The 27,857-nt window shown below is 38.6% G+C and overlaps 1 protein-coding gene across 2 annotated transcripts; it reads left to right on the top strand.

The window, feature by feature from the left end:
* LOC111527690 (zinc finger protein 474) lies at window positions 1-22,212 on the top strand. Of its 2 annotated transcripts, none has more exons than XM_023194128.1 (3): window positions 1-81; window positions 19,116-19,296; window positions 22,045-22,212. In XM_023194128.1, exons 1-3 carry the CDS (start codon window positions 49-51, stop codon window positions 22,194-22,196), a joined length of 366 nt encoding a protein of 121 aa, XP_023049896.1. In that variant the 5' UTR covers window positions 1-48; the 3' UTR covers window positions 22,197-22,212. The 2 variants fall into 2 exon arrangements, with proteins under 2 accessions (XP_023049896.1, XP_023049901.1); XM_023194133.1 differs by lacking the exon at window positions 1-81 and adding an exon at window positions 4,158-4,280.
* The last annotated feature ends 5,645 nt before the right edge of the window (window positions 22,213-27,857 follow it).

Raw genomic sequence — 27,857 nt, 5'->3', positions numbered from 1 at the left:
CCTTGGTGCCAACCATGCCTGCATATCAGGGCAGCATTCCATGATCCCATGGCTCTCAGGTCAACAAACCACACCACTAAGGTAACAGGACCAGTTCTTTCCTACGCTGTTGGCTCCAGAAGCCAACCCAAGGGAATTTGTGTGTATGTATTACATGTGTGGAATATGTGTGTGTTGAAGGTGGGGAGAATTACACATTTTAGAGCAACAGCCTCATCAGTGAAATTGATGTATAGCTTTCTAATGTAAAAATTTAAAGGATAATACTCACCTGTACAAATCACAGTCTAATCTAATCATTTAAAAACTCATCCTTAACTTATAATTGTATATCACATATTGCTGGGTATAGAGACTGTGATAGATACAACTACATCTCCCAGAGCCCAAAGCCCAAAGCAAAAATAGGTGCTCTTTCTTTGTACTGGCATTTCTTTATGTGGCTTTCTGCTTCTCTAGAAAGAAAAATACTGACTGTAACTTCTGTGAGAGGAGAGGATCACATATTATAAATTCAAATATTATTTAGGCCTAAAATGAACAAAAACCATAACATAGTTATACTCTCAAAAAGTTAATCTAGCTTAATTTCGTATGTCTTCAAAGCCTTTTTTCCCCGTCTCTTGCTTCTGGCCCAAACACATGTACATCCACATTTCCTAGTGATCATGGATACTGAATCTTTATATAGTGAGTGAATGGATATAGCTCCAGTACTTAAAAATCCAAATTCCAAGGTCAACAACTACAATCTCTCCCAAAATTCTTAAAACTCCAACAAAGGTAGTGCAATGCAATCTGTAAGGAGTCCTTACTGAAACAGAGGTGATTGTCCCATAAACAGAATCTTACTGCTCAATGTGAGGCATAAGTTCAGCCTTATGGATAGGTGGGGAATTGAGAGAACTTAAGACTCCATCTTCTTCTCTCCCATTATGTTGTGCAGTGCTCATCTTCCTTACATCTCTTGTCTCTTTCTAACATTTACTTTATGAGGTTGTCTTATACATAGAAAGAAATGACCTACAAATTGAAGAAAGGGCTAGTAAATCCAGGAACTCAATAAGTTTCCAGTATTCTCAGCCCAAGCACCTGCTCTGATGCCATGATCCCATCTTTAAAATCTCCCATGCTGCTGTCATATCCCCAGTTACATTTAATCAGAGAAGGTGGGAACATAAAGGTATCACTGGTCCCATCTTAAAGCTTCAAGTAATTGGAGCAGAGAGTAGAAGCAAAGGATAAGGAGAGATCGGGGTCAACTCTGATAGGAAAATTTTTTAAAAATATCTTAAAGTTAGAATTCTTTCTGGCCTATCCAAGGCGATGGTCTTCTTTTTATAGGAAAACTCCTTTTCTTGTCCTCTACCCCCAAGCAGTATGCTCTCTAACACATAAGCTGTAGACAAATCAGGCACTAGAAATAACCCAACGTCCAAGTTCAGATCAGAGAGCATTTTTTTCATCTTTTTAATTATATGCACTGGACAAATTGAGTGTCTGCCGTAGCCCATGGGTTTTTCTTGTCTTTCCTCCATTTTCCCTTGTTTCTCCATTTTACTCTGTGACCTGGAAGCCAACTGGCCTAAGAGTCAGGCCTGTATCCAAACTGAAGAGCACAAGAACCAAACACCAAGAACATTCTCCAACCATTTTCTTCAAGGAGAGTTATTTCAGACAAGAATTTGGCAAGACGTTTAATCAATACCTCAAATACTTCACCTTCCAACTATGTTCTTCTAAGATCAGAAAAACAAAAACAGAAACGGTTCTTATCTCAAATGTGAAAATTAAAAAAAAAAAAAACCTTCAGCTAGGAAATTGTGTTTCTTTCAGAAACCTAGACTAAATTAGAGCCTAATTTGGAGTTCATTCTTTGACCTATATTTTTCAGCTTTGTAGCTCAAGATTAACAATTAAATAACTAAAATGTCAAGCACGAATTTGAAATATCAATAGTTCTTTTAAAAAAAAATACATAAAGATAATTTAATAAAAACAACATTTCCAAATGAATGTCAAATCTTTCTTATGTTAAAAGGAGCAAAACAAAACTCCAAATCACAAGTAACAGCCTCTTTTAGTTGGCCAATAGACAGGCCGGATTGGGAAATTCTTTTACGCGGCATCCAGTGATTTCCAAAAACAATTTAATTTCAAACAACGATCCTTCCAGATGTGACATTTGGGGAGAATTGTTTAAAAACACCAGAAGTAAATGTGAAATACCAGTGGTTTCTAAACAATCAAACTCTCCAATTGTTAAGGTTTGGGATTGAACTATGCAGTTACTCCTATATATTAAAATACTATTTATACTTTGTATGTAAGACACGACTAAGAGAGTAGAAACTTAATTGTATACATTCAGACTCAGTCAGGTTGGTTGAAATTATGTTTTAAATGGCTGAAGGCAAAATTCTGATTTGGAGAAATGAGTCTCTGGTGGCCTCGCCTCATATTCTAATCTCCTTTGCATTTTAGCACCTTCTGCACTCTCCCTACCTCTGCCCACCCCCACCCCTTGGTATTGTTGGAAGGGGGTCAAGATAATTTTATAAACTTAACAGAAAACCATCTTTCATAGGACTGTTTGCATTCCTATCTGGGAGAAAGTAATGTTTGACCCAAAGGAATAAACTTTCGAGATAGTTGGGAGAGCAAAGGCAGGAGTTTTGCTGGTTTTTCCCCAGTCCTGTCCAATGGCTGACTCTGGACATGTAAGGCAGGGCATGACACCCCACTGACCACTGATGACTGTATCTCCCATGTTTTTAGAAGCAACTGGAATCAGACAGACCTGGATTCAGATCACAGATGCACAATTAAATTAAGTATCTTTGAACAAGTTACTTAACCTCCCCAAGTCTCAGTTTCCACCATGACAGGTTGAAATGAGAGGATGCCTACAAAGGACCTGGGATGGTGCTTGACAAAACTTTATCTGTGGGCTTCTCCCTGCCCGCTTTACAGAAGACCCAACTCTCTGCAATAGAAACCAACTTTTCCACTCAGTAATCACTGTGTGCCTCAGTTTCCCGGTTTATAAAGTAGGGGCACTGAGCTCCGCCCAGAGGGTTATAATGAGAATAAATGAAATAAAGCGTGTGAAGTGTTTAGTACAGGGCCTGTTACTTAGTAAATGGTGGTAATGAGCTGCCATTATGCCACTTGTTCAGACATGTTTAATATTGCAATATACACAAGGATTTATAAAAGATGTTTTAGCCTTTTTCATCAAGTATGGAGGGAGGAGAACGCTCACTCTTACTTCCTCCATCCAAACTTCCTGCATTCTGTGATATGCCCTGTGCACTTACCACAGAAATCTCAATTATTTGGCTTAATGGAAGGAATCCGGAGTGTGGAAAATCTAAAACAGAAGCTAAGGTCCAAATTTTTAGTTTAATTTTATCATGGAGAAAGAGAAACACTCGTTGATGGAATGACACACATTCAAATAGCTACACAATCACATAATTCCCTCAGACCTTGGCAAAATGTGCCCTGTTTATGACAGCCTAGGATCCAGCTGGGAGCAGAGAAAGCAAAAATCTCCCAGAGAGTAAATGACTCAAGGATTACCCATGCTTACTGTGTGCACAGCGTCTTGGAAATCAGTCTCATACCTTAAAGTACAGTTTCTTTTGCCTAAGGATAGGCTTCAAGCCTCCTGTCAAGTTCTGTTGTAATCATCGTCATGCTTAAATTCAAAAGGAACAAGGAATCTTCAATGTGATAATCTCCATGTCACTATGCTTTTTTTTTTTTTTTTTTTTTTTTTTTTGCTCTAAAGTACCTTTCCTACTATCCTACTACCTGGCAAGTTGTGTTTTAATTCCTCAGTCAATGATTCAGCTTTTGAGTGAAAACACTGAGTCTGTAGGAGATCTCAGCTAAAATGCAAAAATTCCCTTGATAGGTGACAAACCCTTTTTAGTCACTGGCACATTCATTTCTTAGAAATGAGATATAAGGAAAATACCTTTTATTGGCGATATGACTGGGGAGAGGAATTGGAAAAATAGGCAGCTCAGAGTCACAAGCTCAAATGCTTTCAGGGGCAGAACAGGCTGCATAGAGGGCAACGGGGAGTGGTAGAGCTTGTGGTATACTAGAGAGTAAGCCTCACCTAAAGATACTCACATTTAAAACTTCTAAGAACATTGTGCTGGCCAATTAAAACATGCTGTTGATTAAAATGACTGTTGGTCCATCTGCTTGCAACCTGAAATCCAGAGCATAAAGCCAAGAGGAGGCAGTACCATTGGGTAGTCCAGGTGAGATGCTGTAAAGACCCAGGCCTGGGCCAGGAGAAGACAGCTGCGGATGCTGAAGGAGAAACACGTTTGTGTGATAGCTGTGTGCAGGGACCGGGGCATACACACTTCATACCTGAGCATAGGGTAACTCACCCCAGCAGCCAACTACCATTTGGATCACCTGTGGGAGTCTCTGGAACAATGAAGCTATTCTTCTGGATCAGACGTCTTGGAGCCAAACCTTCTGATAATTTTTAAGGACTGAAAGTCAAGGATGCTAGAGAGGCTGCACATCTGGAGACTAGTTTTCAAAATTAATCAGTCTGACTTCAAACATGTTAGTGGGCGGAGAAGTCAGGATGCTTCCTCCACTCAGCAGAGGGACACTCAGCAGGTCCCCTTCTCACCCTGCCCTTGGATCTTGAGTAATTTCAAATGAATGGGCTCAGCACATGCCAAATAGGGATCTGTCAACCTGATACTGTCTCAGAGATAGAGCTTTGGACAAAGCTAAAAAATACTTTCTAAATAAAGGGGTTGGATTGAGAGGAAAGGAGCAAAAAGAAAAGAAAGTAAATAAAGTAGTGAGTTCAAGATGGTCACTCCCACTGTTAGGGCTAGTTCTCAGTTCTGTACCCAGCACAGTCCCTGGCACATGGTCAGTAATCAGAAAATACTTCTGAGCAACAATTCTGGGCTTCAATTAGATCACCTAGTGAGGAACAGCCCTTTCCTCCACATGCGTTTCCCTTTAGTGCGGGTCTCAGCTGTGTTTCCAGCAGATGTCTCTGGTTTATTTCTGCTCACAATGGAAATGCAGTATCAAAATCTAGAATCCTATTGTTTTATTGGCTTTTGAAATTGAAAAGCATCTGATTCATCCCAGACATGTATGGACTAGCACACTGTACCGGCTCCCAGTCACACTCCATCTGAGAGACAAAGTACACATTGACATATACGGCCAGTTCTAGGCCCACTTGTGAGATAGCGTAAGGACTGTCATGTCTATCTCCCCCGTGCTCACCATTTTTTAATTCTACGTGTTGTGGCTTGTCTTATTACAGATTAGTGATTACAACCGTATGGTTGGAAAGTTTCTGAAGGTGGGAGTGCCTTTTTCCTGATTTGCTCCAAGTCGCAGTTCAGGCTTACAGGGGGCTATTTCCCTTGCAGGATATTCTCTTACCTCACAGTTCCCTGAGTTCTCTTTGATTCTTAGGTTAATGAATAACCTCAAATGAACACAGGGAATATGGCTGTTTTGATGTAGGGATGATGCAACCTACAAAATGTAGGTTTGATGTAGGGATGATGCAATCTACAAAAAAAAAAAAAAAAAGACCATTAAACTTTCGGCATTTAAAAAAATATTTCCAAGTAATGTACAAAGCATGTTACTTGGGAGAAGGACACAGGCATTTCATTTGCATACATATTTAGTAGTAACATAGTTTACATTTTGATGTGGCTCTTTGGCAAAGGCCCACTAAAATGACCTCATCAAAAAAGCAGAGTGTTTTTGTAATGGTTACAAATAAATCCAGCAAATTACTGCCTTCCAATGTGTGAATGCAGGAGGCTTCCTCTACTCCCTGGTAGCAGATGGGTAATTGTTCCTGTGCCCTTGTAGAGCCAAAGTTCTCAGCTGTCTCTTTCCGAGCTGAATGACCCTAAGGAAAATAATTGTAGGCTGGAGAGTAGACAAGGGCAAGCACAAGGAAAATATAAAGGAATAAATAGTGTGACACAAGAGGAGCCTTTCAGTATCCCTAAAATCAACTGTAGATGAGGACTAACTGAATTTATTCAGTTAGTAGATGAGGACTAACTGAATTTTGTGCATACACACACACACACACACACACACACACACACTTATATACCAATGAACCTTGAAGTTCCTCATATGTTGGAAGATAAGAAACTTGTCAGTTATGTCTCTATTTTATTATTATTATACTTTAAGTTCCAGGGTACATGTGCACAACATGCAGGTTTGTTACATATGTATACATGTGCCATGTTGGTGTGCTGCATCCGTTAACTCGTCATTTACATTAGGTAGATCTCCTACTGCTGTCCCTCCCCCCCAACCCCCCAGCAGGCCCCAGTGTGTGATGTTCCCCACCCTGTGTCCAAGTGATCTCATTGTTCAATTCCCACCTATGAGTGAGAATGTGCAGCGTTTGGTTTTCTGTCCTTGCAATAGTTTGCCGAGAATGATGGTTTCCAGCTTCATCCAAGTCCCTACAAAGGACATGAACTCGTCCTTTTTTATGGCTACATAGTATTCCATGGTGTATATGTGCCACATTTTCTTAATCCAGTCTATCATTGATGGACATTTGGGTTGGTTCCAAGTCTTTGCTATTGTGAATAGTGCCGCAATAAACATGTGTGCATGTGTCTTTATAGTAGCATGATTTATAATCTTTTGGGCATATACCCAGTAATCAGATTGCTGGGTCAAATGGTATTTCTAGCTCTAGATCCTTTAGGAATCACCACACTGTCAGTTTAATTAGATTCCATTTCTCAATTTTGGCTTTTGTTGCCATTGCTTTTGGTGTTTTAGACATGAAGTCCTTGCCCATGCCTATGTCCTGAATGGTATTGCCTAGGTTTTCTTCCAGGGTTTTTATGGTTTTAGGTCTAACATTGAAGTCTTTAATCCATCTTGAATTAATTTTTGTATAAGGTGTAAGGAAGGGATCCAGTTTCAGCTTTCTACATATGGCTAGCCAAGAAACTGGTCAGTTATGTTTCAAACAGACAGGATGCCATGCACGTGGGTGCAAAGGGACAGTCCTGCTTTTATGTTATTCATCTCTGGCTGCAGGGCACAGGTCCTGAAACTCTAGGGTTGAGCTTTTCTTGGTGAAATCTTATGTAAATGGAGTTGCTTCTTAATAGACTTTGTCCTACAAAAAATGTAATGTCCTGAAAAAAAGTCTTGATAAAATATTTTCTAATTTGGTCTTTTTATTTGCTTACCTTTGTGGTTATATACTTTGTTTTTTGAACTAGGAAAACTTCTTGGGAGACATATTAAAGAGTTTAGAATAGAGATCATTTGAAATATTCCCTAGGTCCTGGCAAAAAATAACTAAAATACATTACTTGATTCTGGAATTTCTTTTACAATGTGTAATGCGGACTTTGAACTGACTGCATTTCATGGGCATGGCAATGCAAAAACACTCTACTAAACTGTATCTGCACTAGTGTTTTTAACCAGCCTTATTGAGAAATAATTTGCAAACAATAAACTGTATCCATTAAACATGAGCAATTCAATGAATTTTGATGGTGTTAGAAACCGATTATACCACCACCATAACCAAGACATAGAACTGTTTCATTACCTTCCAAAATGTCTTATATTTCTTTATCACCTTCCACTTCTAGCCTCCAGGCAACCACTAATCTACAGATTAGTCTGGGTTTTATATAAATACAATCATGCCATGTGTACTCTTGTGTTCGGTTTCTTTCAGCATAATGATTCTGAGTTTCATCTACTGGTGCGAGTAGCAGTAGTTCTTTTTTATTGCTCAGTAATAGAGCATTGAAAGACTGTATTCAACTTTCTTGCTCTATTTCTGGATGTTTCAAGTTGCATTCGTGTTTTGTTTTGTTTTACGTTTTTTGTTTTTTGAGACGGAATCTCACTCTGTTTCCCAGGCTGGAGCCTCAGCCTCCCTAATAGCTGGGATTACAGGCACCCACCATCATGCCCAGCTAATTTTTGTATTTTTGTAGAGATGAAGTTTCATCACGTTGGCCAGGCTGGTCTTGAACTCCTGACCTCGGGCAATCTGCCCGCCTTGGCCTCCCAAAGTGCTGGGATGACAGGCGTGAGCCACCACACCTGGCCAAATTCATGTTTTTTTATTGAGACTTCAGAGCTTTAGTGCAGGCAGAACCAATTTGCATTTCTCCAATATGGGAAAACCAAGATGGTTTAGTGTATAAAAATTATAAATTGTCCCATCTGGCCCATTTCTTAATCTGATTGTGTCTCAAAGATATGAAGTCCTCATCCGTGCATTCAGGGCTCAACACAATCCCCCAAATTGCCCTCTCTTTATCCAAAACAGTATAACACCTTAACTTGACTGATGCAGCTCTTATATAGAAAGCCCTTCCTTTCAGTGTTATTTGTCAAATCTCTACCCCACTATTCTGACAGCAGGATGAAGTCTGGGATCTGGACTAAGGTGGAAAGGCAGAGGGCCATGGGAGACATTTAGAAAAGGTCGCGACCTTCAACTATTTTCTCAAGGTCTAATCACTCGTGTTTCCACCCTATGTGGAACAGATTGATCTTCACTTGTATACTTCCTCTAAGCAGCCTTCTTGTTTCCATTATGGGCATTAGGGCTTTCAAGTTCACATACTACAGTACTATTAAACAGTTGTTGTAAAGGTCATGTTGTTTAGCAGCTTGCCTAAAGGAGTTCTCCTCTCTCCAGTACAGTTCTACCATTCAATAAACCCACTTCAGATATTATCCACTTCATTGGCTTCTGATCAAAACACTTCCTTTTCTTCCTGCTTCAGACTCCTGTGGCACTATGGCCCCATATCATGATACTTACAGCTTTTGGCTTGTAAATTAATAGTTTATATGTTTACCTCCATAACTAAGGAGAGTTAAGGATTGGGATTCCCCACAACCTCCAGCTTGGTGCTGGAGGAAGTAGATGAATGAAGGCATGGAGACAATGGAGACAGCAAAGTTGAGGACTGTGGCCTCTAGCTTAGGGAGTAGTGTCCAGTTTGGTGTGGCTCAAAGATGTGTTTCGTAGGGCTAATATTGGCCATGGCTGAAGTCAGCATGAAGTGTTGGACTTTACTCTGTAGCCACAGAGAACCACAAAATTACTGAGATCATGTTAGATAGGCCAAGTTTGCACAAAACAGTCAAGTGGGGCAGGGGCGGAGATAGTTGAGAAGATGAAAATTACATGGCGATATGTCAATCCAGCTAGAATGGGCAATACAGGATCCAAAGGATGGCCTGGTTCATCCATCCACCAAATTATCCTTTTGACCTCCACTTTTCAAAATAAGATGACTAGTAACACAGAGCCCCACTTAGTTGCTTATGAGTTCATTTTTTGACTAATGCGTTCAGGTGCGGGAAACAGCCTAGACAAAATTAAAACATCTGTAAGAGTTGCATTTAGGATTATCTTATGGTGGAAATGGACTCGTGCTAAATCTTGTTCTCAGATTATTTTTCCAGACATTTGTTACTGCTCTTTAAAGTAATGGAGCAGAATTCTAGGATTTCAATTATGTTTCATCATACAAATATTTAACTGATAGGTACTCAACTATAAACAATTAGCAAAATAAAATAGTATTGGAATAATGCAACTTAAAGTACTGTAAGTATTTTTATTTTGTATTTAAAAGGAAAATGTTTTCTATTGACAACACTTCTGACACCAAATGTGTGGATTTTCTCCCCCACGGCAACAACCAGTTCTCCAGTTCTCCAGACAACTAAGTGTTGTCCCAGAGTTAGCGCAGACCTCACAAGTTGAGGGCTCAGTCTCACAAGACTGGCCCCCAGCTTCAGAAGCCAATCACAACTACTGGGAAGTCAGGTTACTCACACTTCTCTCAACTTGGTTAAAAACTGAATTTCCCATGATCCTCCCTTCATGCTTAATAATTAGCTCTAACAGCTCACAAAACTCAGGGAATCATTTTCTCATGTTATCTATGTTACCAGTTTACTATAAATGATTACAGATGAACAGCCAGATGAATAGGTACATAGGACAAGGTATGGGGTTGGGGGTGGTGTGGAGCTTCTGTGACCTTTGGGGGCACCACCCTCCTAGCACCTCAATGGATTTGCCAACCTGGAAGCTCTTTGAAACCCTTCATTTGGAGTTTCTATGGAGCTTCTATTACATAAAAATAATTGATTGAATCATTGAACATTAGTGATTATCTCAATCCCCAGCCCCTCTTCCCTCCTCAGAGGTCAGCGAGTAGGGCAGAAATTTCCAGCCCTCTCATCAGGCCTTGGTCATTCTGGCAACCAGCCCTAATCTTTAAGCTGTCTGCTGGTCCCAGCCACCAGTCATTCATTAGCATACAAAAAGACACTCACCACTCCCAGGGATTCCAAAAGTCTTAGAAGCTCTTGTTTCAGAAATGGGAAAAGGACCAAATACAATTTTAAAAGCTCCTATCAACCCTATCACTCAAGAAGTTACAAGGGTTTTGAGAGCTCTGTGTCAGGAGATAGGTGCAGAGATCAAATATGCATTTCTTATTATGCCATAGCCTTGTAATTTTATGCTATGCAAAACTGTATGCATTCCTAATACTAACTCTAATTCCAACTACTAGTTTGTTATAATACTAAACTATATTATATACATAATCTTGGAATATCTTTTATGAGTTACTTCAGGAATTTTCAGAAAGTAATTTAGTCTGCATTATTTTACCTTTAAGGCTGATTTTATTACCCAATCCAGATTAACTTTTAACTCCAGAGCTGATACTCTTTTTTATTACTTTTTATTATAAAAATGATACAAATTCATTATAAAAATTCAAGCCATTAGGAAAGTATAAAAGTTACCCCAGACTCCCCTAACTTGACCTTAGTGGATATCATTCCAGGCATCTGTGTACACAGACATACATAAGTAGACATGTATATGTTTTCATATAAGTGAGATTATTAGCAGAGATAAATTTAATTGACTTGCATTTGACAAAAAGACACCAAAGTGAAACTAATAATTTTGCTGAACTTTAGGATAATATTTCTTCACTAAAAGTTTAGTTTTTAAAAGGACCCACTAAAGTTAAAAAAAAAAGTAATTATTAAAGGATTTGCAAAACATTAACTTCAAATTTTAATTTTATACTGCTTCAATTGACTGTTTCACATGAAAATTGAGGAATTTAATGTCATTGGCTTCTTTGTACTGCTCCTTCCCCTACTAATTTTGATAATTTTATATCCTCTTCTCTATAATTTTTTTTTCTTTTTGAGACAGTGTCTCACACTGATGCTCACACAATCACAGCTCGCTGCAGTCTCAACTTCCCGGGCTCAGGTGGTCCTCCCACTTCAGGCTACTAGTAGCTGGGAACAATAGGCACGTGCTACCATGCCCAGCTAATTTTTTTATATTTTTTTGTAGAGATGGGGTCTCACTGTATTGCTCAGACTCAGGCTGGTCTCAAACTTTTGGGCTCAAGCAATCTACCCTCCTTGACCTCCCAAAGTGCTGGGATTACAGATAAGAGCCACTGGGCACAGCCCCTACAATTTCTATAGTTATTTTGCCTCCCATGATTCAAGTGGATTAATTGCCACTCTTTTAGTCACAATCTCTATATTTTTTAGCCTTTTTGTTGTTTCATCCTTGATTTCTTATATTAACTAATTTTTTTCAAAGAGAATCAGAGGTAGAGTGGCTATATCATGTATTTATTATACAGGGACATTTTAGAGAGTAAAAGAAGAGCTATTAATATTAGCCAAGACAACAGGTATATAATAAGATTATTCTAGGCAAAACAGTGCTCAGAATCACCCTAAAGCCAGATATGGTGTGTTTTATAAGTTCTTGAATGCTTCAACTCAGAACTTTCTGAGCCATTGAAACAGTGCCAAATGGCCCCTTTAGCAATGAATTATCTATTGGAAGAAAAAGTTTGGCTCTGGCTAAAAGCCCAGTAGCTCACTTCCTGGGGCTAATAGATGGGTTTTAGGGAATCTACCAATCAATTGAAACCATATCTACAATTCTGTATACATGTGCATTTTTCCGGGGAGATCACTGTGACACTAATCAGATTTTCAAAGACTATTGCTCCATAAACATTTCTTACCAATTTCTATTTCATAAGGTGATGCTTGGATCACATTCTCTGAACTCCCTTGTAAATAACATCACAGAACTATACTTTCACACTATAAGTTATCACTTCGTATCTTCTGTATAATTAGTACAAGAAGTGAACAAATGTGGGCTGGGAGCGGTGGCTCACGCCTGTAATTCCAGCACTGCGGGAGGCAGAGGCAGACGGATCACGAGGTCAGGAGATAGAGACCATCCTGGCTAACACGGTGAAACCCCATCTCTACTAAAAATACAAAAAATTAGCTGGGCATGGTAGCGGATGCCTGTAGACCCAGCTACTTAGGAGGCTAAGGCAGGAGAATGGCGTGAACCTGGGAGGCAGAGCTTGCAGTGAGCAGAGATCGCGCCACTGCACTCCAGCCTGGGCAACAGTGCGAGACTCCATCTCAGAAAAAAGAAAAGAAAAGAAAAGAAATAAACAAATGTGGAGTGTTTCTGATATTTTGTAAAACTGCTAGTAATGACTTCCATTTTAGTTTTCATTATATCTTTTATTAAAATTCATACATTCATGCAATAAATTTAGTGCTAGGAATATTTTTTTCCTTCTGACCAGCTGTCATAGTTCTTTCTGTAAACTCTGTTAGTTATTGAATTGTGTATTTCACAGTGGTTTCCTTCTAGCCTGTACTATCAGAGAAGTCATCTAGAGAAATTTGAACCTATCTGAAATATAGGTATTCTAGTCTTGGTTTTCTGAAACAGCTATGTCCATTCCTCTTTTATCCAAACCTCTCTTAAGGTTCTCCAACAAATCAGTCTCTTTTCTTGGTCCTTAATCTTTCTCTCCTGCTTCAATAGTGATACTATGACTATTTCAAACAGTAACAATGAATGGATGGATGCCAGGTGATATATACAATAATTAGGATAAAAGTAGTTAAATATCCACTTCCCCGTGTGTTACACAAACCTGGCCTAAAACATTGAACATGAAGTGTTCCTGACAGAGAAAAGACATTAACAGAAAGAAAAAGATGCTGTGTGGAAAATAATATGATAATTCCAATAGTGGCCAGCAAAATAATTGAAAGCATATGAAAAGTTAGTGGATTCAAGTTAAAAGCTTTCCTTAAAGTGTTCAAGTGCCTGCCTATATCTAGCCTAAATCAACTTTCCCAGGAAACTGAGAGGACCAAAACAAAATTGTAATGAGCCCTGACAGACTTTTATGCACACTTACATAGATTTAGTGATTAACTTTTTGTAAAAAATGTCTTTTACCTTGGTGTTCGAAAAGTAATGCCACACCAGCAAAATATTATCTGAAATGTTACAGGAAAACTGTTGACCTAATTCTTTGCTCTTCAGCAACCTCAGACTTATCGACTTCCTCTTTGCCTTCCTTTGATAACACTTTCCTGAAGTTGGCTGGTCCTGGCAAGGACCTCCATAGACAGGGCCCCCTGCCCTCACATAACCTCCTCAGCCACCCTTCCACCGCCCTCCTTACTCTGTTATGCCATGCCACTGAAAGCTACAGACTGCGCATTTGCTAAGAGGGAGCCTTCTGCTGATTCTGCCAGAGCTACAGTCCCTTCTTTCTGTTCCTTCTTTCCATCCCCCACATATCCACTTCCATCTGAAAAAGGCCAAATAGGAAAACCAACCCTGGACTGGAGAAAGAGGCCAAACAGGAAAACCTTGGCAGCTGGGGCAGTGGCAATAACCACAACTTGGAGATTGCTCAGCTTTCCCTGGAAGTTTCAGACTGACAATTGTAAAATCAGTGCAAAATAAAATAGGTCTTCTTATCGCTGTTCAGACCCATGTGGATGTATTTTTCTCTTCTGCTATGCCTGGGTTGTTTGCACTTCACTAGAGCATGGCTTAGGAGTAAGATGCTCAAAACATAAGAATATGGAGTATATTGCAGGTTCAACTGAAGTGCAACCACAAATACAGAGCATGGGACAAGCTTTAGAAAATATAATATAGACCATCTTTGTCTTTTTATGGTATTAATTTTCTCCCACATCCCTTTCAGTTGTTTGGTAGATGTCTTCTGACCTCTGTGTCTGCCTGTTTTCTTCTAACTTTCCTTCCAAAGGCAATCTTCTGACAGGGTGACACAAATGTCTTCATTTATGACCCATGCCATTTATTTTGCTTATATGCTTGGTTAAATACTGGATTTGGCTCATACTTTCCATGTGGAATTTTATTAAATTCACTATTTTCAAAGTAAAAAGAATAACTTCTCATTTTAAACTAAAAATCTGCATTTAATTAACCTTTCCAGTAAATAAACATGTAAAAAAAATAGTAAGAAACATTTAAATGTCTTGAAAATTTTTGTTTATGCTTTGTACTTTCCGTTAGGTCTTTCTTGAATGTCTCAAATATTTTTAATGTCACTTTTCAATTGTTAGAACCCACCATATGGCTAAGAAAAGAAGGATAAACAACTATTTAGTTATTTTGATAAATGTAGACAGTTTATTGGCATAAGTTAGTATAGAATAATAGAATAAAATATTCCACTTCAAATAATACCCTTTTTATAAAAACTTCAATCATCCAGGGAGTCACTTTATTTTCCCTTTTTGCTTGGTCTATGTAATTGTGGATTTATTCACCTAACATCTCTTTTTATGTCTGGTAAGCAGAAATCATAAATGTATTTCCTTCTGGTTTTGATATTGCTCTGTGCAAGGTGAAAGTCTCAATAGTTATAGTTAAAAGTAGGCTGATCATAAGACATACACATTTACCTAGTTTTATTTCCCCAAAGGAGACCACACAATCAGCTTAATTTGTTTCTGTTTTCATGCCACCTGGTGCTACTAAAGAGCATATTGAAAAAAAGTCATTTAATTCCAACAAAATTTCTTGCAGCTTCAGGTAACTAGGTCTTTTCCATTATTCAGTGAATATTCTTCCCTAATTGAATCATTACTACTTTCCCCAGAGTGCATAATCCCAGCATCTTTCACTATTCTATTTCCCAGAATTCAAATCTCTTCATTCTCTGAAGATCACTTTGCCTCATACTTAGAAGACTAAGTCCACGTATGTGAGCTCCACCAATTCCTCACTTCTCTGCAAACACGTTTTCCCTTTCTCTAGCTTCCCTTTTTTCCCTTTTCTCAGAGGCTAACACCTCCAATTATGCCCTTAATCTCATCTTCTACTGCCCCCTCTGTGATTTTTAATTATCCCATTTTATTGGGGACCTATAATCTTTTCCTCTCTACCTAAGGCATCCCTAGCCTATAAACAACAACAAAACAAACCTTTCTTCTACTTTGCTTATCTCTCAAGTTTCTTTTCTGCAAGTTTTTTGAAAGTGTGTTATTCTCTTCCTTGACATAATTTTTAACTCCTAACAATTTAGCCTTTACCATTACCACTCCTTTGGAACTAATCTCTCAAAGTCCCTGCTATGGAATCCACTGATAACTCCATCTAAAAGCCTTTTCTCAGCCCCTCATTACTCTTTGTAGCATTTGACAGCATTGATGACACCATATTTCTGGAAACTAGAAATGTTTCCAGAATTCTGAATGGAATCTTTTGTCTGCATGCCCTGTTTCTTTAACTGCAAATTTGAACCTTTCTCTGTGTTTTCTGGCTATAATTTCCCTTATCCAATAGCTCTACTATAAATATTCTCCCAATAATTTTTCTCCACATATTCTTTACATACTCCTATTTATAGAATTTTCACGGTTGTAAACATTTTTTTTCTGTGTGAATAGCTCTGAAATAAATGAATACTGAATTTGCAGGCCTGTATTTCCTGTTTTGGCTGGATTTATTTATTTAAATTCTACAATTACGTCAAACTCAACAGATCCAGAACAAAATCTATGTTTTTCTCCTTCCCTAAATTACCTTTTTGGATTTATAAATTTTATTTGTACTCTGTGCAATGCTTTTCTATAGCTCTATCCTCAGATTTAGACAGGCCCTGTGCTCCTAAAATGGTAGAGGCTTCTGTCAATGCCCAATCCTCTCCCCAGTGTCAGATTGTTACCTCCTATCACTGGGTGTAAGACTTGGTGGGTAGGAGAGTATACACAGATGGTCCCTGCATGCCTGCCCCTTAGAGGGGCTTACGCTCAGCTACTCTGCCCTTTTCTTGTGGCAGACAATTATGTCTCATATAAAGTTTGGAGCTTGGAGGCTTTTTCTTGGTACTATTGAGCTATCTTCAAACTTAGGTAGGCCTTTTAATTCATCTATTTATCTTGCAACTTTGAGTCTCCAGGGGACTCAAAAATTATGATTCTGTAAGCTATTCAATTTGTTCTCATTGTTTAGGTGGAAGCAATGATTCTTGTGCTTTTCTATATCCTAGACAGAAACTGAATTTCCCTATTGCATCTTATCCTTAACTCTCCCATAGATGTGGTTCTCCTAAGAACAAGAAAACTAAGAATTTGAGTTCAAGTAGTTTATTTGGGAGGTGATCTCAGGATACCCCAGTAAAGGAATAGGAAGAGAGACAGTGAAGAGAACAAAGCCCAGCTAGTGTGTTAACAAGTGACTATGGTCCAGTCACTCTGGGGACTTCTGGAAGACTATATGGAACCAACCTTGGTGAGGAAGCTGGATAACTATTCGCTGAGTCTCATCTGCAATTGATGAGCTGCTCTGCTGTGGGCAGAGCCTCCTCCCAATCAAAAAAAAACAAAGAATCACAAGTGCTTGCAGTAGAAAGTTGTTGACATGATCCCAACGTGGGCAGGCATTATAGTGTTAACAATGTCTGTTATAAACTTTCTACTGACATTTATTACTTTTCCTCTCAGATATATGGGTGTACTAGAGCCTGGTGTTATTGAGAAGAGGAGTTATGCCTGATTTATCTTTGTATTCTCCCGGCATAATAACTTGGATATAATAGTCAGAAGGCAATCGATCAATATTTATTAAATGAGAAAATATAATTTATATAGTATCAATATGAAGAATTCTGGTTAGCTCTTTTTTATTTCCTCCGAAGCCCATGTCCTCACCCCAATCCCAAGTACTCAAATAATATAGTTTAATCTTTTAATTGCCAAAAAGAGAACATCGCCCAACTAGTGGGGATTTTTTTTAATCACATTGATTTTCCAGTTAACTTAAATGTGATATAATTTTAAAATATGATTTCCAAATCTAAGCTTTATCTAACTGATTTTTTTTCTTTTTTTTTTTTAATTATACTTTAAGTTCTGGGATGCATGTGCAGAATGTGCAGGTTTGTTACATAGGTATACACGTACCGTGGTGGTTTGCTGCACCCATCAACCCGTTAACTACATTAGGTATTTCTAGTCCACCATCCCCAACAGGTCCCAGCATGTGATGCTCCCCTCCCTATATCCATGTCTTCTCATTGTTCAACTCCCACTTATGAGTGATAACAGGGGGTGTTTGGTTTTCTGTTCCTGTGTTAGTTTGCTGACAATGATGGTTTCCGGCTTCATCCATGTCCCTGCAAAGGACATGAACTCATCCTTTTTTAAGGTTGCATAGTATTCCATGGTGTATATGTGCCACATTTTCTTAATCCAGTCTATCATTGATTGACATCTGGGTTGGTTCCAAGTCTTTGCTATTGTGCATATTGCTGCAATAACCATACATGTGCATGTGTCTTTATCATAGAATGAATTATAATCCTTTGGGTATATACCAAGTAATGCGGTTGCTGAGTAAGTGGTATTTCTGGTTCTAGATCCTTGAAGAATCGCCATGCTGTCTTCCACAATGGTTGAACTAATTTACACTTCCACCAACAGTGTAAAAGCGTTCCTGTTTCTCCACATCCTCTCCAGCATCTGTTGTTTCCTGATTTTTTAATGATCACCATTCTAACTGCCATGAGATAGTATCTCATTGTGGTTTAGATTTGCATTTATCTAATGACCAGTGATGATGAGCTTTTTTTCATGTTTTTGGGCTGCATAAATGTCTTCTTTTGAGAAATGTCTATTCATATCCTTTGCCCACTTTTTAATGGGGTTGTTTGTTTTTTTTCTTGTAAATTTGCTTGTGTTTTTCTTATAAATTTGTTCAGGTTCCTTGTAGATTCTGGATATTAGCCCTTTGTCAGATGGATAGATTACAAAAATTTCCTCCCATTCTGTAGGTTGCCTGTTCACTCGTGATAGTTTCTTTTGCTGGACAGAAGCTCTTTGGTTTAATTAGATCCCAGTTGTCAATTTTGGCTTTTGTTGTCATTGCTTTTGGTGTTTTAGTCATGAAGTCTTTGCCCATGCCTATGTCCTGAATGGTGTTGCCTAGGTTTTCTTCTAGGGTTTTTATGGTTTTAGGTCTGACATTTAAGTCTTTAATCCATCTTAAATTAATTCTTGTATAAGGTGTAAGGAAGGGGTCCAGTTTCAGTTTTCTGCATATGGCTAGCCAGTTTTCCCAATACCATTTCTTGAATAGGGAATCCTTTCCCCATTGCTTGTTTTTGTCAGGTTTGTCAAAGATCAGATGGTTGTAGATGTGTGGCATTATTTCTGAGGGCTCTGTTCTGTTCCATTGGTCTATACAGCTGTTTTGGTAGCAGTACCATGCTGTTTTGGTTACTGTAATCTTGAAGACAGGTGTTATGCTGCTTCGAGTTTTGTTCTTCTTTTTGCTTAGGATTGTCTTAGTTATATGAGCTCTTTTTTGGTTCAGTATAAAATATAAAGTAGTTTTTTCTAATTCTGTGAGGAAAGTCACTGGTAGCTTGATGGGGATAGCATTGAATCTATAAATGCTAGTAGTATGTGTAGTATGGCCGTTTTCACGATATTGATTCTTCCTATCCATGAGCATGGAATGTTTTTCCATTTGTTTGTGTCCTCTCTTATTTCTCTGAGCAATGGTTTATAGTCCTCCTTGAAGAAGTCCTTCACATCCCTTGTAAGTTGTATTCCTAGGTATTTTATTCTCTTTGTAGCAATTGTGAATCGGAGTTCACTCATGATTTATTTTATGTTACTTACAGCCAAAAATGATACGGCGTCCACCAACAGTTGTTTGCTACATTTGTGGTCGTGAATATGGAACAAAATCCATTAGCATTCATGAGCCACAATGTCTGAAAAAATGGCATAATGAAAACAACTTGTTGCCTAAAGAGTTAAGGAGACCAGTACCTAAAAAACCAGAAGTCAGGACCATTACTGGTAAGTTCCTAGAAAAAATATTTGAGTGCATAAGGGGAGACTTTTCTCTCTAAACTAATAAGAGCAGAAGTATTCTCTTTTTTTACTTGTTCAAACGACCAAAATCAGCAACATTTCCTGCTTTGGTTAAAGACAAATAAGAAAAACAGTTCTGTAATGCCTATCCAAAGTATTATCTTCCGATGCTGAAACATGAAGACATTATGTCCTGGCAACACTGTGCATGAGAGAGACCTATAGGAATTTGCTCTATTTCCCAAAAGTTTCTTTCACATATCATCAAACCCTTTGAATGTAAAATAAATAATAAAATATTTTAAAAATAAAAATAAATAGAACTTAAAAAAATATGGAACTTAAAAAAAAACCTTTGGGAACATCCAAAGTCATGTTTCCAAATATGAATGTGTCTTGGTGTTCATAGAGCAGGGGTACCAAACTTGAATTTTCACCAGGTCCACTAGTCAGGTTATGACATTGAGTAAACTGGTCCGTGTGTACAACAAAGGGGAGGTAAGGACTACGATGAGGTGTGGAGCATCAGATCACTCTAAAGGAGACAAGCCGCTGCCCAGTTCCAGCTGGTGTTATCATTAAGAAATTTAGTCCAATGTACTCATATCTTTCAATAACACAAAACAAACTAGAAATCCAGACATCTATTTTAAGTTTCCAGAATTTTTTGCATTTAATCATTTGTAAAGCCTGGTGCAAACCAAATGAAACTGAAACTACACTGCCATGTTTGGCCTCATCACAAAGCCTTATGCTTATTCATTTAGGGTGCGAGAATAGTTAAGAAAATATTTTTGCTATGCAAGCTTAGACTTATCATATTTTTACCATTGTCATTTTCTCAGTAGATCCCCTAAACCATCTCATAGGACAATGTTGGTTTTAAGAGGAGTATCTTTCAATTTATCCATTGTCCTATGTAACCATAGATCTGCAATGCTGAAAAGTACCTTGGGGGGGTCATTTAATGTCAATTAGTCCAAGGCACTTGTGTCAGAGATGTGACACAAGGAGAGTTTTACAACAACCCACAAAGTAGAGCCTAGATTGTATGATAAATTCTAGATCCTGCTAGATCCTAGCTATTCACAGTCCTTGCCAAAAAGAGGACTTTACATACAGGTGGGAAAAGAGCTGAAGATGAAAACAACCAGCTACTGAAATTAGAGAATTTTCCACAAACAGGTTGTTTATTTCATTGAAACTCTCTTTCCATTTCTCACTTGGTGTCAAAATCTGTTTCCTTCCCTTCTGATCTTTATCACTTTCTCTGCTTGACCATAACTACCAGAAGGCTAGAAGTAAGAGGAATGATTAGTCTGAAAGCCCTGGTGGTTCACCATTCTGTCACTGCCTACAGATGGAAAAGATAGGTCCTATAACTGCATTGTCTTCCTCTCAGTCCCATGTTATTTATCTCTGAGGATACCCTTCCTCTCTAGGTAAAAATAATTCACATTACCATTTTTATCTCATGAACTCATTATAGTCATAGGGTTCAACTAACCCCTCTTCCTCATCTGAAGTCAAAGCCCTATGCAAAAACACTTAGAAATGTGATGAATCACCTTCAAGTGAGAGTCAATGACTACTCTGGAATTTTTGAATTCATTTTAAAACTCATATGAGTAATGAGAAAGTCAGCATCATTCTTTTCTCATTTTTCAAAGCACTCAAAATACACATTCATATCCCACATAGATAGTGACGTATGCTTTATCCAAAGAAGAAATACTAGATTTTACTGGGATTTAAATTCCCATGGAGCAGAAAAGTAAGAATTAGGAGCAGACATGTTAAAAAATTTAAGGTTCACTGTGGTTGTGTGAACCATTAGATAGAAACAGTATGTGAATTGCCTAAGCTTTAATGAAGTAATCTATGCTGTGCCAAAGATAAAAACTAAGTAATATGTTTCTGAGTGCCTTGTTACATTTTGGGGGCCTATTTTCAGTGGTTGTAAGATATAGTCAGTTTAATGTACTAAAGTCATTCTATTTTAATAAGGTTTATAAAAGCTAAATCCCACATTGTTTCTCTAAAATAAAGCCATATGCTTTTTTTTCCCTATGCTCTGCCAATGAAGATTATACATTTCTCATCTGTCTTTGTTATTTTCTTAAGGACACATCTTTTTGTCAGATTATTCTGTTTGCATTCTCCACTTTGATTACTTAAAGAATATCTGAGTTTATGACCATGAAGAGATGATAAGTTTTTAAGATACAATTCATCTTAAATTCACTCTCAACTGTCAGTCCTGGCTTCTAAAAACATTCCACTGAAGAATTACAGAAAAGGAAAATACAAATACATGCTGATTCCCCTTTGTAAGCTTATATTTAGAGTCAACTGGAAGAAAGCCAAAAGTTATATTTGCAAAATAATGATGTATATGCAAAGATGTTAATAATTAGTGAAGAATGCATATCACAACATGTAAAACAATGTCTTTCCTTTTTAAAATCCAAAGAGTGAAAACCTCTGTCTGATTCCCAGCTAACTTTACTCAACCCTTGAAAGAGCGAGCAGCCCTTTCTTTTTTGGAGGCAAAAGTAATATGATTTGTTTAAAATACTCAGTGAACAGGTATTTCCTGAAAATATTTTCCATAGAAAGTAGAATATGGTTCTCCCGAATAAAAACTGATCCATTTTACCTTTTTCTTTCCTTTTTGTTTTTGGTATTTTTTTCCCCTTTTTTTCCTTTTGCTTTTTCCCTTTAACTTTCCAGCCAGAGGCTTCTATGATCTTGATGCTTTAAATGAAGCTGCTTGGACAAGTGCCCAGAGCCAGCTGGTTCCCTGTAATGTTTGTGGGCGTACCTTCCTGCCAGACAGACTGCCTGTTCACCAACGATCTTGTAAACCCAAAGCCGCCAAGTAAAGCCCTTTTCTCTCTACTGAAGTGTTACAGGAATTCATCCCTTTGAAAGAGATTGGGATAGGGTGGGAAGGAGAAAAAGGAGGTGACGAAGGGAAACAAGGAAAACTGCAATTGACCAAGGGCTGGTCTAGCAGGGGAGGCCCAGCTCAGCGCGTTGGTGTTGTAAGCATTGCTCACCATTATGCAGTTAGGCAAATGCTCTGGTTTTAACAAGCAGCTGCATGTGCATAGGCACGCTGGGGACCGTTTCACACTTCTGTCAGGCAGATTTACAAGCAGGCTGCTTCTCATCAGAGCTGCGATTTTGTCTAAAAGAAATTTCAGAGCCAACCGTCCCCATTTTTCTTCCATTTTCTTTCCTGAACAAGATTTTGAACTTCACAATGAGGGCTCTTATTCAGTGCACAAGGGCTCCGGAGGCAACCTCAGGCAAATCCTTAATCCCAGCAAGAACTGGATTCCTTCCTCCTCCTGAGCTTTCTGAAATAACCTGTCATTCCACATGTCCTTTTATCCAGGGACGTTTTTTGAGTTATTGATTGGGGCAGTTCTTTTCTCTATAAGATTGTTCAACAGCAGAGACATTCAAAACATCGCTGAGAACTCAAAGTACTGGAACCATATCTAACTCATTCTCGCTTTCAAATGGCAAGAAATGCTACAAGATATTTCAGAGCCACTGCCAGCCTCATGTGTCAGGAGACTGCTGCAGTACAATTCATCAAAATAGGTGGGGGCTAGCTCCTTCCTTCTTTAGGAGAAGTCCAGCATGAATTCTTTATGCCGTCATAGGGGTTTATAGGTGTTTTATTGTTGTGGTCTAAATGCCTGCCAGAAAGTTCTGTGCCTCCCCACCCAAGGCTCATGCACGGTAAGTGGGTTGTGAAACTGCTTAGTATTTTAGAGTCCTTGAATGTGTATTAATCGAGGTGGGGCTCTCCTGGGAGGACGCCAGGGTCAGGGAGGGACTCTGCCCAGGAAATTCTGCTCCCCCAGGCTGTGCTGCTTTGCCTGGACTCCCAGTGGTTTTGCTTGAGATCTTTGTTCATTTTATGGCGGAATTCCAGGGCCATTCTGGATCCAGTGGGTTCCTGCAAGCCTCACATTCATGACTTTACACAGCATAGTCAGATCCAAATTGCACAGGCAAATTTATTCTACCTAATACTTTGATCATACTTCTACTTATTACACAGGGTTGGGTTAGGATAATTGTGCAAATCTTTCTATTTTTTCTGCCTGCTTCAAAGGAAGCAAGAGATGAACTTTTTAAAAGTCTTTAGATACCCTCAAATAAAATTATTGTGAAAAATCATGGCATTTAATGACTCATAGTTGATGATTTAGTTGTTTTACCTTATTAACCAAAATGACAAAAGCATCAAATAGATGTTGAGTTTACTGTGGGTCAGGCACTGTGCTAAGTGCTTCATATATGTTACATTATATACATCTCATGTCAAGCCTACAGAAGGATATCATTATCTTTATTTTACAGATCAGAAAACTGATATTTGGTCTAAATAGCTAACTCAAGGTCACACTGAGCTTGAGTTAAGGAATAGTGAAGGAAGCAAACTCAGGACTGCTGGACTTCCAATTCCACACTCATCCATTGCTGTATGTATGCTGGATGTCATCACTAATACGATTATCCATACTAACACAATTGAGCTGACAAATCTGAAACATTTTGTACATTATTTAAGTAACAAAGGCAAATGGGAATCTTAGCATACGTGCAGTTCTGCTGCTGGTTTGGGTTTAACTTAGACTTATGTGAAAACAAGCTTGAAGTGGACAGTGTTAGGTTTTTCAAAAGACACTTCTACACTTTGCTGATGTTCAGAAATCAAGTAGCAGGGAATATAAAAAATTCTGGCCTCACCCATGAAATGAGTTGCCACTCAGGTCATAATAAGTGACTTTTGAGCATGACAAAAATAAAAATTAAAAACCCATCCTCCTTATGTGTATGAAGCATTAAGTCTGTGAGTTCTTGAAGTGGTTGAAAAGAACAGGCTCTTGTAGAAATCATCATATCCACAAGGAACTGTGAGCCAGCTTGAGACACATCAAGGTGCTGAGTATGGAGATTCCACGATGGCACCACCTCAGCTGGCTACAAATGTTCCATGGAATTAAATCTGGAGCAAGCTCAGTTATAATGACATCAACCCAAGAGTTCTGGTCTGTGATCAAGGCAAGTCATTAAAGTCTCTCTATTAATGGGAAAGCACTCACCTTCTCTGCCAATGTCCCTCCCACAGTGTGTTCACATCTGCACAGCTCTTTGTAACTCTCAAAATAAAATAATTTCTTTAACAATGCTTGGCACCTCCATGAACTATGAATTCAAACCTTGAAATAGTTCCCATAGATACTGTTTTAGATTATAAAGAGCAGATACTAGATGAAGGTACTAGGAAGTCTACACTAACCCAGGCCATTATTGGTGGGTGTGGGATGTAATGCTGTTACAGGCATCAACAACAATGCAATTTCCTCGCCATTCTGTTACTTGGCACTGCGCAAAATTTAACTGAATTCCCCTCTAGTCAAAGTTATAGGAAGAATTCCAGGATCTCTTGATGCTCATTTGCATTCAATTAACATCAAACTTTTAGTGTCCGTCCTACCAGAAGGGGGCTGAACAAGAATGTTCTAGTCAGGGGCGTGGAGAGGGGAAATCTCTTACTCTGAGTGAGCATGTCAATCTCTCAGATCCATTATGGGGGCTCTTTAGATAGCTTCATTATAGTATTTCCTTTTTCAAAACTTTTAGTCTAGGTTCAGGGATACATGTGCAAATTTGTTATATAGGTAAGCTGTGTGTCATGGGGGTTTAGTGCACAGATTATTTCATCACCCGGGTAATAAGCACAGTATCTAATAGATAGTGTTTTTAAATCTTCTCCCTCTTGCCTCCCTTCACCCTCTACCCTAAAGTAGGTCCTGGTGTCTGTTGTTTCCCTTTTTGTGTCCATGCGTTTTTGTTGTTTAGCTCCCAGTTAAAAGTGAGAGCATGTAGTATTTGGTTTTCAGTTCCTTCATTAGTTTACTTAAGATAATGGCATCCAGCTCCATCTACATTGCTGCAAAAGACATGATCTCATTCTTTTATATGGCTGTGTAGTATTCCATGGTGCATATGTACCACATTTTCTTTATCCATGCTACTGTTGATGGGCATTTATGTTGATTTCAGGTTTTTGCTATTGTGAATAGTGCTGTAATGAACATACATGTGTATGTGTCTTTACGGTAAAATGATTTATATTCCTTTGGGTATATGCCCAATAATGGAATTGCTGGGTAGGATGGAAATTCTGTTTTAAGTTCTTCGAGGAATCACAACACTGCTTTCCACAATGGCTGAACTAGTTGACATTCCCACCAATAGTGTATAAGCATTTCCTTTTCTTGGCAACCTCGCCAGCATCTGTTATTTTCTGACTTTTTAATAATAGCCATTCTGACTCGTGTGAGATGGTATCTCATTGTGATTTTGATTTGCATTTCTCTAATGATAAATGATGTTAAGCATTTTTTCATATGCTTGTTGGTCATATGTATGCCTTGCTTTGAAAAGTATCTGTTCATGTCCTTTGCTAACTTTTTAATGGAGTTGTTTTTTGCTCATAGTTTTGTTTAAGTTCCTTATGGATTCTGGATATTAGACCTTTGTTGGATGCATAGTTTGCAAACATTTTCTCCCATTCTGTAGATTCTGTTTATTCAGTTGATAGCTTCTTTTGCTGTGCAGAAACTCTTTAGTTTAATTAGGTGGCATTTGTCAATTTTTGTTTTGCTGTAATTGCTTTTGGCATCTTGTCATGAAATCTTTCCCAGGTCTTATGTCCAGAATGGTATTTCCTAGGTTATCTTTCAGGGTTTTTATAGTATTATGTCTTACATTTAAGTCTTTAATCCATCTTGAGTTGATTTTTGTATAAGATGTAAAGAAGAGGTCCGGTTTAAATGTTTTTCATATGGTTAGCCAGTTATCCTAGTACCACTTATTGAATAGGGAATCCTTTCCCCATTGCTTATTTTTGTAGACTTTATTGAAGATCAGATGATTGTAAGTGTGGAGACTTATTTGTCAGCTCTCTCTCTGTTTCATTCATCCATTTGTCTTTTTTAATACCATACAGTATTGGTTACTATATCCTTGTAGTGTAGTTTGAAGTCAGGTAGCACAATGCCCTCAGCTTTGTTCTTTTTGCTTAAGAATGCCTTGGCTATTTGGACTCTTTGTTGGCTCCATATATCATAGTATTTTCTAACAAGTATTTTTTTTTCTTTTTTTTCCTTTTTTTAAGACAGTTTCACTCTTGTTGCCCAGGCTGGAGTGCAATGGCACAATCTTGGCTCACTGCAACCTTCATCTCCCAGGTTCAAGCCATTCTCTTGCCTTAGCCTCCCAAGTAGCTGGGATTACAGGCATGCACCACCACACCTGGCTAATTTTGTATTTTTAGTAGAGATAGGGTTTCACTATGTTGGTCAGGCTGGTTTCAAACTCCTGACCTCACATAATCTACCCACCTTGGCTTCCCAAAGTGCTGGGATTACAGGCGTGAGCTATGAGCCACCACTCCCGGCTCTAACATTTCTAAGTGAGGTCTCAAGGATGGCTCCCTGATGCACTGCTCTAACAGCTTGGGGAACACGAGTCTGAGAGTCTTTATGAAAAAGGAAGCTCCTATTGATAATCAGGACCATTTGTAAGCTATATATATATATGGCAAATAAATATCCAGTCCTCTCCTTTGCAAACCTGATAACAGCACTTGATCTTTCTGTATTCATTTACTTCTGGCATGAGTAGCACTTCTTCTTTATACTCCTTTCTGAGACCAACTCATATGGCTTAAATCCCATATCAGGTCAGAGCGGGAAGTCCTGCCCTTTCCTTCCCCACTCCTGAGAGGTCCTTTCCCTCCTCTGGCAATGGTCCCACTTCCCTTATCATTTATGACTTTCATATTGACTCACTGTCTGGACCACTCAAACTGATGTGCCTGTTTCTGCTAGCCCTGCCTGCTCTCTGTGAGCACTGTGGTGAGATATGAAAAACGAAGCTTTTCTGCACTTGGAGGAAACCACGCAAATGAGAACCAGTGAAGTTTCCAGTAGAGGCCAAATTGGATGCTGTGGAGAGAATATATACCAGGAAAAATACTGCTGGGTTATCACAGGATGGTAGACCTTTTTGCTAAGTTCTTTTAAAATTTTGTTATAAAACAGATACACTCATTGAGAAAAGTATAATGAAGTCTCATGTTCTCTACATCCAGATAAACTTAGTTGTTGACATCCACTGACGTTGAATTTCAATGGTTTAAATTCCAACTACTACTATTTTTAATTAAAAGGAAGATGAAGATGGCAGGGAGGGGTTGCTGGGATCCCAAGATTCCAGGGTATCTCTGACAATGCCTTTCAGTCCTACTTACAGGAACATGAAATTAAGCCAGCATGGTCGTAAGTTTACTGTGAGTGAGATAAGAATGTGAAATCTGCCCTAGGCATCCTGGGGCTGGGTCCCATCGTTGTTGACACTGATCACCCTAGAGGCCAACGGTTTTCAGATGTCTTTTAGTTAGCTGAGAATGTGTTAGGCAAAATAATGGGCCCCAAAGATGTTGACATCCT

Source organism: Piliocolobus tephrosceles, chromosome 4, assembly GCF_002776525.5.
Source record: "Piliocolobus tephrosceles isolate RC106 chromosome 4, ASM277652v3, whole genome shotgun sequence".
In the NCBI taxonomy this organism is placed as follows: Eukaryota; Metazoa; Chordata; class Mammalia; order Primates; family Cercopithecidae; genus Piliocolobus; species Piliocolobus tephrosceles.
This window is presented reverse-complemented; position numbering and strand designations above follow the sequence as displayed.

Excerpts from the sequence above, each read along its gene's own strand:
- LOC111527690 (XM_023194128.1), top strand. The coding sequence starts at position 49 with ATGGCTCTCAGGTCAACAAACCACACCACTAAG. Across the intron at positions 82-19,115 it reads CAACAAACCACACCACTAAG|CCAAAAATGATACGGCGTCC; the intron begins GTAACAGGACCA and ends TGTTACTTACAG. Across the intron at positions 19,297-22,044 it reads AGAAGTCAGGACCATTACTG|CCAGAGGCTTCTATGATCTT; the intron begins GTAAGTTCCTAG and ends TTAACTTTCCAG.